At 41.7% G+C, this 12,224-nt stretch overlaps 1 protein-coding gene across 1 annotated transcript; it reads right to left on the bottom strand.

Moving 5' to 3' along the window:
* Positions 1 to 5,770: 5,770 nt before the first annotated feature.
* On the bottom strand, positions 5,771 to 11,184 carry ZNF660 (zinc finger protein 660). The gene is made up of 2 exons (XM_054729816.1): positions 11,090 to 11,184; positions 5,771 to 6,945 (listed from the first exon to the last, which is right to left on the bottom strand). Exon 2 carries the CDS (start codon positions 6,764 to 6,766, stop codon positions 5,771 to 5,773), a length of 996 nt encoding a protein of 331 aa, XP_054585791.1. The 5' UTR covers positions 6,767 to 6,945; positions 11,090 to 11,184.
* Positions 11,185 to 12,224: the final 1,040 nt, after the last annotated feature.

Below are 12,224 nucleotides of genomic sequence, written 5' to 3'. Positions count from 1 at the left end.
TGTCAACGAAGGGGTGTCAAGGCCCAGACTTCTCACCTCAAGTTTGGGCGATTTTGAAAGGTTTTCCCAGTCTAACTGAGGCCGAAGCCAACACAGGCAACACGAGTAATTCTGTGACTGCAACACAGCTAACTTCTCCCACTACTAATCCTACTTTCTTCCTTCCCTACAGGTGTTAAGCCCAGTAACACCCTCCAGTAAATTTGCTGCATGTTATCCTGTCTTGAGTTTACCCCCCAGAAAGCTCAACAATTAGATAACTCAAATGTTTAAATTGTTAATTTTTAAAATAACTGTCCCGTGTATACTTAGAAATGTACATGCCTAATTTCATGTTATTTTCACTGGGGTGTATCCCTATAAACATCTGGGAAGCTTCTAGAGATCTCAGTTCCAATTCTCCACCTCTTCAAAGCCCCAAAACTCAAAATCCTGCCCTTGCAGCTGAGAAAATCTCAGTCCCTTGGATCAAGATCACCAAACTGCCTCATATCACCCAAGGCATCATCACCCATTTCCTTTCTGGCCTCCACTTCATTTTAGCCTCTGAGGATTTATGTCACTTTCTTAAAATCCTTTTAAAGGATGTTTAAGTTTTATCTAGTATTTCAGGTTGTTTTGTAGCCAACAGGCTTTATGATTATCTGGCTTGCCATATTGTTATATTGTATCTTTTAAAAAACATGAATCTTGCCCAGCCAGTGTGATTCAGTGATTGAGCATCAACCTATGAACCAGGAGGTCATGGTTTGATTCCCAGTCAGGGCATGAAGGAGGCAGCCAATCAATGATTCTCTCTCATCATTGATGTTTCTCTCTCTCCCTTTCCCTCTCTCTGAAATAAATAAAAATTTATTTTTTTAAAAACCACCAGGAATCTCTGCTAAATTTTGTGGGTAAGCCAACACTGTAAATATGACAGCATTTTCTTTCACACTCTGTAAACTGGTTGCAAATTTGTCATGATTATACAAACTTTGGTATATATCTCAATAATTTTGTGATCCACAGGCTCTTCTGAGGAAAAATGAATAATTATTACAAAACAGTCATGTGAGGAGAGAACGCTCCTAATGGAGTTTTTTTCTTCAATCCCCATTGAGAAAGTTTTGTTTTATACAGATTTCTAGGCCCTGCTCCAGATGTGCTGATTTGGTGGGCCCGGGAAATGTGTTTGAATGTGTGAAATTACCTCCTGTGATTTCCAGATTTGGGGTCCACTGGCCTTAGTTTCAAAGACTGCTTACAGCTTTTGCATGTCTGCAATCCACACAAACTGTGCCACGTGGACTTGAAATGGTCACTGGGAGGAGTGAGAACCAGTCAGGTCCTGTATCTACGTGTCAGAAAGGAGTCTGCCATCTCCTGTTTTGCCCCTCACACGCCTACCTTCTGACGCCAGGATGGACTTTGGGAACATGGCAGGTTTCATACAGCCAAGGGAGGTCCACGTAATAATACGGGTTTGAAACTCAGATGAGGCCAGAGAGGAGGTGGGATAAGTGGCTGTACAAGTCTTCAGAGAAACTAACAGAGGATACCATATAATGGCTCGTGAGCTTTCATTTACATATTACAAGTGAGAAGGCTAAAAAGGCTAATTCCAATGTAACCTTGATATTTGGGGCTAGTGATCTGAATCCAAGCCAGCAAGCTCCGTGTACATTCCTGATAACCTATAATTAAGTCCCTATCCCCTTCCCAGATACTGGTCTTGCAGAACCTGTTACTGTGAACAGTGCACTGCCCAGAGGGAGGGTTATTAACGCTGGCGCCAGGCCAGACCATCAGATATGGCCTGGAGATCCCCAACATCTGGGGCTTTCTTGCAAGGCCCGAGAAAAGGACCGGAAGCATAATCCATATTTGCGGGACAAAGACCACAGGGAGGGAGATATAAAGGAAAGCCCCACGTGTGTTCCTTCACTCAGATTTGGAAGGCTGTTCCCTGAGTCCGCCGGTGTATTAAACAGTGTCCTTCCTTTTTCTTAGAAGCGTCCTTGGTTTTCTTTGGTCTTCTGCAACACAAGTATGAAAACAAGCCTGCATTTGAATCAGAAACAAGCCAGAATCACTTCTTCATTCCAAAGATATCTGCTTAAAGAAAAGCAAACGGAACTGTTTGCTTCCTATTCTGAACAAAGGAAGGAAGCGAAAAGAAAAAGAAAAATCGGTGATATTTATAACAAGTAAATAACAGATATTTATTGGAAAAATTATAACTACTTCCTGCAAAAACAGTATTATGACTCCAGTTTTATAACTTCAGAGGTGATTAAAAACAGTCTAGTTTCTAAAAACAATCTAATAATAGGATACTATTTTATCTATATTTGATTGAAAAACAATGAAGTCTGTGGCTGAGGATACAGAGTTAAAATTTAGTCTTCTGGGATTTAGATTCAACAGAATTACTCAGCTATTTAATGCTCCTTTTGGTTTCAGTTTTCTTCTCAGTTCCAAGTAAGATCTGACACAGTACACACCATCAATGAAAAGTATCTCTAAGCCTAGGGAGACACTCCCCTCTCTATGCAAGAATCTTTCTTTCATATTTCCCTTTAATCAAGGCTATATAAAATGAGACTTGCACACTTTTTCTCACAACTAAAAAGAAATATATGTGCCTGGCCAGTGTGGCACAGTGGTTGAGCATTGACCCATGAACCAGGAGGTTGCAAGTTCGATTCCAGGTCAGGGCACATGCTTGGGTTGTGGGCTTAATCACCAGTCAGAGGGGAGTGCAGGAGGCAGCCAATCAATGTTTCTCTCATTGATGTTTCTATCTCTCTATCCCTCTCCCTTCCTCTCTCTAAAAAAAAGAAACATATGTATTTCTATTCCACACAAGAACAATTCTACACAACCAAGATGTCTGTGGCTAAAAATAATGCCTCTTCATATTCCCAAGGATTCTGTCCTATCCCCTGAATGCAGCAATCTGTTCCAGACCCTCTAAACCTTGCTTGGATAATTATGCAAGGAGGGACTATTACATAATAAAATTATGTGTAAGACACTATCTTATGAAAATAGAACAAAGCCACCCCTAGCCGGTTTGGCTCAGTGGATAGAGCGTTGGCCTGAAGACCGAAAGGTCCCAGGTTCAATTCCGGTCAAAGGCATGTACTGGGCCCTAGTCAGGGCTTGTGTAAGAGGCAACCAATCGATGTGTCTCTCTCTCACATGGATGCTTCTCTCTGTCTTTCTCTCTCTCTTCCACTCTCTAAAAATCAACAGAAAAATATCCTCAGGTGATGATTAAAAAAAAGAAAATAGGACAAAGCTAAGTAAGTCCCCTTTTACACAAATATACCCTTCATACTTTCCATTTCCTCCTTTCCAGTAACAGCAAAGAATATATATACGTATATATATTCCCTAAAACTAAATTATAATCCACAAATCTAACTCAGAAAAGATCAATAGCATCTTCCTTATAAAACCATGATGAAATAATCACCTTTCACAGAAGTGGCTACTCAGAAAAATCCCAACTGGTCTCCCACTCACATATAAAACCACCAGGGTGGGCTGAGGCACTTTGGTATAAGGAAGAAAGCACGGACTTGAAAGTCAGATCTGAGTTCAAATCCTGACTCCAACCACTAATTAGCCTATCACCTAACCTCACTGAGACTCAATTTTCTTGTACAAAAGTTAAAAGGGTTAAACAAGATAACACCTCAAACGTTTCTGAAACAATGCATTACTATGTGCATAAGACAAATGGCATTAGACTTAGAGATTCACTGTCTGCAAAGAAAGAGGAACGAATGGCCAAGTTAAGTATGGGAAGATTCTAAGTGTTCCCGGATGGATTTTGAGCTACGGACTTAAAAGTTTAAAATGCTGGTTGAAAATGGTCTAAAGGCAGCGGTCAGCAAACTCATTAGTCAACAGAGCCAAATATCAACAGTACAACGATTGAAATTTCTTTTGAGAGTCAAATTTTTTAAACTTAAACTTCTTCTAACGCCACTTCTTCAAAATAGACTCACCCAGGCCGTAGTATTTTGTGGAAGAGCCACACTCAAGGGGCCAAAGAGCCACATGTGGCTCGCAAGCCGCAGTTTGCCGACCACTGGTCTAAGGCCTTCTCGGAGGGCTGGACATAAAGGCAGAGGAAGCTCGTGAGCACCTGCAGAAGTGACTGCTCAGCATCCCTTCCTCCTTCTGGGAAAGGCTTTCCTCAATGATAAAAGGAGAAAGGAACCAGATGAGAAAGTCTCAGCCCCTTTCCTCACGTCCTGAGTTTGAAGGAGTTGTGGGAAGAGCTTGAAGCTTGTGGCCATCATCCTGCAACCATGAGGCTGCAAAAAAAAAAAAAATGAAAGCCACCATGCTGAAAATTACGGTTAAGATGGAAGTTTGATAAACTGCTGAGTTGCCAAACAAAATTTGGAACTGTTTACCTCTAGACTTGCCCTTAAGTAAACAATGTTCTTAAGGTTTCGGTACTTGGCATCGTGTTCATTACACCTGAAAATATCCTAAATGCCACCTTAGGGAAAACTGTTCTGTAATGACTCTTGCTAAGTGTTTAGAAACACTGCTCCAACGTCCTATACTTAAGCAATTATTATTTACCACACGCCGAGCTTGTCACACATTACATGCATTATGATCTCATTTAACACGACAACCCTATGAGGTAGGTAGTCAGTCCCTTTTTACAGATACATCTGAAGCCAGGAGAAAACTGACAAGCTAATGTGTTCATTTGGGAATAGAACACGTGTGTCTCCGACCCCAAAGTCTACACTGTTAGCTACTAAACTCTACATAACATGTGGACGCATCTTCTCCTGCTTGTAGATTATGCTATCTCTTGAAAAGTTTTGGACCTGCAGTTGTTTCAGTGTCATAAGGACACGTCTTGCTGGTTTTGTAGACATATTGAGCAGATGGGGCCTTGGCGGATCTCTATTACCTGTGGGTCCATCTACAACTGTGGGAGAGGAGGATATAGTAAATGTTTGCTGTGTTCTAATAACCTAACAGTGTGTAAATGGATATACATTTTATTGACAACTATGAAGTCAGCTTGTCTTAAAGCTGAAAAAAGGCCAAGGACTGGTGTTTATGCTTTTACTAAACAGGAAACAGGCTCTAAAAGGAAGTGACTTGCTTATGGTTGCACTGCTACCACTTGGCAGTGTGTGGATTTTAGTCTATGTTCCATGCACCTTGCCTAACACTGTTTAGTGAAAATGAGCATGTATTCGTGGCATTTTTAAAATACCATACTTTCCCCTAAATATAAAACTAGTACATTCTCATTGTAGAAAATCTATAAAATACAGGAAAGCATAAAGAAGAAAATAGAAATCATTTATAAGCCTATCACCCAGAGATAATCACTGTTAAGATTTTAGTTTGGCATTAATTTCCATTTTTTCCCTATGCATAGATGTGATTTGTTTTGTTTATAATTTAGATCATATTTCATTGTTTTTTCTTTTATCTTCCACTTTATCCAAATAATTTCCCCCATAGCATTAAATATTCTTTACAAATCTTTACAATGGCTGCAAAACCATTCTATGGATAGACTGTCATGCATTTAAACCCTGTACCATTAAAAACCTCGTTTTCTTCCTTCAAGTATATACCTTGCTGGTATGACTTTCTCTTCTGCTAATCCGTGTCTATTTCTGACCACTTTCCCTTTATGGATTTTCAGAAACAGAGTTAAGGTTGATGATACTGAAAAAAACTGCTTTTCTGAGAAGTAGCAATTAGTCCTCCTACCAACAATATATGTTACTTAGGAGGTTTCTGTCTCCTCAGTATGTTTTCTCTCGTGCTGAATAAGTTGTGAGCTATAACGATAGGCTTTCCCACACTCACTGCATTTATAAGGCTTCTCCTTGGTGTGGGTTCTCAAATGTAGAATAACTTGAGAAGTCTGCCTGAAGGTTTTTCCACATTCATTACATTTATAGGGTTTCTCTCCAGTGTGAACTCTCCGATGATCAATCAGGTTTCGATTGGAAGTAAAAGCTTTCCCACACTCGTTACACTTGTAAGGTTTCTCTCTTCGATGAAGTCTCTGATGTTCATGAAGGGTCTTCCTTAAGATGAAAGCTTTTCCACACTCATCACATTCATAAGACTTCTCCCCTGTGTGAATTCTCTGATGGTCCATGACCTTTGTATCAGACACACATGTTTTCCCACACTCCTTACATTTGTAGACTTTTTTCCCTTTGTGCATTCTCTCATGTTGAGTGAGGTTTGAGCTACGGCTAAAGGCTTTCCCGCACTGGATGCACGTGTAGGGCTTCTCCCCAGTGTGAACTCTGTGATGTGAAATGAGACCTGAACTCCGGCTAAAAGCTCTCCCACACTCCTTACATTCATAAGTCTTCTCCCCACTGTGGGTTCCCTGGTGGCGAATGAGGTGGGACTTACCACTGAAAGATTTCCCACATTCACCGCACGTGTAGGGCTTCAGTCCAGTGTGGATTCGCCGATGGACAACAAGGTTGGAGCTGTGACTGAAGGCTTTTCCACATTCCTTACACTTGTAGGGTTTCTCTCCTGTGTGGATTCGCTCATGCACTGTAAGGTTTGCACTCTGACTAAAGGCTCTCCCACACTCAGTACATACATACTGTCTCTTTGCAGCCTGAATTCTGTTGGTGGTTGCAGGCTCAGAGCACTGACTACCATCTTTTTCAGATTCTTGGTCACTCGCTTCTGGAAGTGTCTTATTGTCTTTAACTGTCTTGTGTTTGAAGCTTCTCGTCTTTCTCCTCATTTTCTCTTGCTTAGAGCATCCCAGTGGCCTTCTGAGTCTTCTCTTTCTGTTCAGTGGAGCTTTCAAGATTTTGACTTCCTTGGCAATATCTCTGTGGATTTCTCCTGAATGTGTGAGATTTTAATTTTTTCGGGAATGACACTTTGGGATCAATACTTCCTCAGTCCCAGTTTCACCATCTGACAGAAGAAACAGAAATCCGACATGTCACCTGTTCTCCATACTAGTGGAAGGAGAACTATCCAAGGATAACAAGATGTGGTACACCATAGGGTCTCGCATGGAAGAGTTAGTGTTCAAAGGCAAGGGGAACTGATAAAAAAAAAAATGATGAGAAAATGAGGTTAGATATAGAGGCCAAAGTAAAGGTTTATGGATGAATAGGCCCAGCATCAGAATGAGCAACGAGGAGTATAAAGTCCAACCTGGTTTCTTCCTGTCTCATGTCCTATTCCCAGCATTGGAGCCATCTAACTCCTAACCTACCCCAAGAGAAAACGAACTGAAATATTCTTAGTTCAAACAACTAATCTTCAGATCACTTTGGCTTTTAGTTCTTATTGACCTATGCCCCTAGTACCAGTGATACAGTGGCTGGCACAAAATAATTAGTTTCTCAAGGATTCTGTCTTAGGGTGTGCCGAAGATTTCATTTTTGCTCTAGTCCTGATACTAGGCACCTGTCTATCTTGGGTTCTGTCTTGATAAGGAGTAACATAATTCTTGCAATATTGGAACCAAGTCACATCATAGCCTACTCTGCAGGCCTGGTCCGTAACTGGATCCAGCTGAATGTGCTAATTCAGTCTGTCTACTTTGCTCCAAGCTATCACTCTGACAGACTGAGACTTACTGGGTGAACCTGAGAGGCTGAACAGGATTAGTTAAAGCATAGGAGGGGAAAATCTCATAGGGCCTCCTTGCATGGCATTATGATAAAGTTTCTGCAGATGGCAAAAGGGTGAAAGTAGGGGATAGTACAATCAAGAGGGGCTGATCATGAAACCAGGAATGATCAGGAATTTCCCTACAGATTTTTATTTTTCATTTTTATTGAATTTATTGGGGTGACATTGGTTAATAAAATTATATAGGTTTTAGGTGTACCATTCTATAATACATCATCTGTATATTGTATTGTGTTCACCACCCCAAGTCAAGTCTCCTTCCATTACCATTTATCCCCCTTTGCCCTCTTCTTTTTTTTTTTTAATATATTTTATTGATTTTTTACAGAGAGGAAGGGAGAGAGATAGAGAGCTAGAAACATTGATGAGAGAGAAACATCGACCAGCTGCCTCCTGCACACCCCCTACTGGGGATGTGCCTGAAACCAAGGTACATGCCCTTGACCAGAATCGAACCTGGGACCTTTCAGTCCGCAGGCCGACGCTCTATCCACTGAGCCAAACCGGTTTCGGCCCTTTGCCCTCTTCTATCTCCCTACAGGTTTGATGTGAAACTCTAAACATATATGTGACCCTAGCAGACCTCAAAGCTAGAGGAGGTTGGGTCATAAAAGAAAACTGAAAAATGACCTCATGATACTAACACGACTAATTTTCCTTTTACCATGTTCCTTTCCAGACTTGTCTATATTCACATTTATATAGTTATAAGTATAGAGTAAATATAATTTCGCAACTTACTTCTTCCACTTAACTTTTTTTTTTCTTTTTTTTATATTTTATTGATTTTTTACAGAGAGGAAGGGAGAGGGACAGAGAGTTAGGAACATCGATGAGAGAGAAACATCCATCAGCTGCCTCCCGCACACCCCCCACTGGGGATGTGCCCGCAACCAAGGTGCATGCCCCTGACCGGAATCGAACCTGGGACCCTTCAGTCCGCAGGCCGACGCTCTATCCACTGAGCCACACCGGTCAGGGCTCCACTTAACTTTTTAAAGTATTTTTCCACATTGCTATTTAATCTTCCCAGGTGTCTTGTTGATCCCAAGCTCCCCACTTAGCTAGTACAGTAACTATTCTATCCTTAAAGGCTGCTATGGAAAAGACCAGTCTCCAGCCTTCTGGAGAGGGGCAGCCAGGGAAAATGTTAATAGCCAGATATTTACACAGCTTTGTCACAAAGCAATAAATACCATTATTGAATGCCCCCTGGCAAAAGACTGTTAATCACTGAATGTGTTCCCCCAAATTCGTATGATGAAGCCCTAATCATAAGGTGACTATATTTGGAGAAGTGACCTCTAAGAAGGTAATTCGGGTTAAATGAGGTAATAAGGGTGGGACCCTATCTGATAGGATTAGTGTATCTTTTATAGGAAGACATATGAGCGTAATTTCACTTGCACTTCTACCCCTCCCCGCAAATGCACAAAATGAGGAAAACCATGTGAGCACACAGCAAGAAGGTAGCCATCTGCAAGCCAGGAAGTGTTCCTACTAGAAACCAAATCAGCTGGTCACCTTGATCATGGACCTCCAGCCTCCAATACTGTGAGAAAATAAATGTCTAGTGTTTAAGCCACCCAGGCTGTGGTATTTTGTTATGGCAGTCTGAGCAGAATAAAAAAAAGTATGAAATATATCTATATTTAAGGAGCTTACAATGGGGTAAATGACAAAACAATAAGAGAGCAAATTATAAATCTACAAAGTCCCCAATCAGGAGACGAAGGGGGACAGAGGAAGGAGTGATTACTGGGATACTTAAAATGCTTGGGAAAAGGTGCTTTTTCCCAAGGCTAAACTTTGGCCCTAGCAGGTTTGGCTCAGTGGATAGAGCGTTGGCCTTCGGACTGAAGAGTCCCAGGTTCGATTCTGGTCAAGGACATGTACCTTGGTTGCAGGCTCCTTCCCGGCTTGGGCCCTGGTCAGGGCGCATGCAGGAGAAACCAATCGATGTGTTTCTCTCACATCCAATATTTCTCTCAGTCTTTCCCTCTCTCTAAAAATCAATGGAAAAATAGCCTTGGGTGAGGATTAAAAAAAAAAAAAAGGCTAAACTTCGGCTGAGCCCCGGAGGACAAGGAATTGTTTTCTTGAAGTCAAGACCGGGACAGTGTAGTCAGAAATAAATGGGAGATTATACTATTACATGAAGCTTCATGAAGGCACGATTTCTGTTCATTTTGTTCACCAATGTATTCTTAGTACCTAGCAAGCACTGAAAATTTTTTGTTGTTGTTGAATGAATAAGTGAAGGAATTAAAGAATCAAGTTGCCTGAAATGAAACCAGTCAGAACACTGAAATTATGAGGGGAAAATTATGGATACGATTTGATGGTCAATAGGAAACATATTCTGAACAGAGGAATGAAATCTACCTTTAATTTTCTTTCCCCACTCCACAAAAGTATCCCAGTTTGCACGATAAATTTTGTATCGTCCTCCCCAAAAATGAAATTAGAAAAAGAATACTTTAGGAAGATTAGCCCAGATGGAGTAAAGGTGAAAAAAAGAAGGAAAGAGGAAAGGGAATGAGTTGGGAGGCAACCTTAGAATGCAGTATGAGGGACCATTGGAGGCCTGCCATTTTCTGGGTGCCCAGTAAATGTTTGTTGAAGAAATGAACACACAAATGAGATAGTGAGGTCCTAGGCTAGGAAAATGACAGGATAAGAGAACAATGAAGTCCCGCCGTTACAGGAAAGCATATACACACATCAGACAGAATCTAGAGGATGACTGAAGGAAAGAGTTCAAGGTCATAAGATCTAGGTCTGAATGGTAGTATCATTAAGAGAAACAGGGATGTGGGAAAACACTTTTGAGAAGAGGAGGAGTATGTCAGGAATGCAAATTTGAGAATGATCAGACAAAAGCAGTCACAAAAATGTATAAGCTTGCTAAACTGGAGATCTTAGTTAGAAGGGCAGGTAGAAAGAAAGAGAAAATGCAACGTGCTATACTGCAGCCCATGGTGGTTCTGAGGGACCTAGAACCACCAAGGAAGCAAGACTTGTCAGGAGATGAGGGAGGACTAGTTTGAGGAAGTTTCATCAAAAGGAAACCTATCTGCCCTCAACCCACTGCACGGGAAATGCCCTTAGGAATCCTGGAATTCCCAGGGACTAGGGAGGTGGGGTCCTGGCTGGAGAAGTAGAAGGAGGGGCAGATGAAGCCAGAGGGCCAGCAGGATATTAGGGGTATCCAGGCAGCAGTGCACACAAGCACAGTCTCAAGATAAGGAGCAAATGGATGAGGACCAATGAGTCCCCACAAATCTCTGACCCACAACTCCCTGAGACTGAGGGGTGAGAGTTCTGATCTCAGGACCACCATTCATTTCAGGCTATAAGGAACCCACAATGGGCAGAATCCCGGCTCAGTGGGTAGAGCGTTGTATTCTTTTACCTAGGGAGGTTGTATTCCTTCAATTCGCCAGGATAATCTTCCTGTTCAGGTCTCTCTGAGCAGTGGTCACATGGTCCTTGGTTACTGATTCACTGCAATAGAGTGAAGAATAAGAGGCAACACTTGAAAATAAATTCCAGAGAACCAGGTGAGTAAAATGTAAAAATTAAAAGGAAGAAAGAAAAAATAAATAAATAACAGGGACTATTCACTCTTAGGGACAGGCCTAAGCCCTAAGCATAAAACAAAGGCGGATGGCATAATAGCAAACTGATAGATCTGACCATATAAAAATCTGTACTTCAGAAAACACAACAAAACTAATATAAACTAGAGTTGCCTAATACTATCACTACTTGTGTGTATGTCTGTGTCCCTCCTAACATTCCCATGTGGCTCCCACCCAGAGCCTGGCATAAAGAGGGCTCTGTAAATGCTGTGTTATTTGAAATGTTCAGTTAAACAAGTTCAGGATTCTATCGAATTCCATCTAAGGTAGGAATGGTGAGATGTGCATCCTCCACACATGACCATCACCACCCCTCGTCTGCCTGGTTCATCCCTCTTGTGCTCCATATTGTTTGAACACCATGGCAGTGTATTTGCATTCTTGGCACTTCTGTCTCAACAGGGCCATCGAAGGGCCTAAATTCCCTAAGAGATTGACCTAGTCCAACTACTCAGAGATTCTCAGAATGTCAGAGCTGGAAGGAACCTCCCAAGCCACCTAGTCTTATATTAAAATGTAGATATGGGGAACCTGGAACTTAGAGTGGAGCTGGGACTCAAGTCCAAGTCTCCTGACAAATGTGAGTTCTATTACATCACCCTTACTCCCATCCCCAAACTCTACTACTCAAGGTCCAGAGGGCCCCCCTCTTCCATACAAGCACACTTGTCTCTCTCTCTCTCCTAGACAGACATCCAGATATGCTCCCTTTCAGCTCTGGTCCCCATATTTTCTAGCAGCCAAGATTCCTGTCCCCAGATGAACTAATTTCACAGTATAGGTCTCACTTGCCCAAGAGAGAAGGGCATCACTCATTCTCTCCTGTGCACAGTGGCCTCACTCCAGAGGATGTACCCAGCACAGATATTGCCTGATTTCTTCCTTGGGTTGGTGAGGAAGTTCCTA

Source organism: Eptesicus fuscus, chromosome 18 (genome assembly GCF_027574615.1).
Source record: "Eptesicus fuscus isolate TK198812 chromosome 18, DD_ASM_mEF_20220401, whole genome shotgun sequence".
Classification (NCBI taxonomy): Eukaryota; Metazoa; Chordata; class Mammalia; order Chiroptera; family Vespertilionidae; genus Eptesicus; species Eptesicus fuscus.
This window is presented reverse-complemented; position numbering and strand designations above follow the sequence as displayed.

What these genes read in the sequence shown, in the direction of transcription:
- ZNF660 (XM_054729816.1), bottom strand. Translation starts at nt 6,766, where the DNA reads ATGAGGAGAAAGACGAGAAGCTTCAAACACAAGACAGTTAAAGACAAT.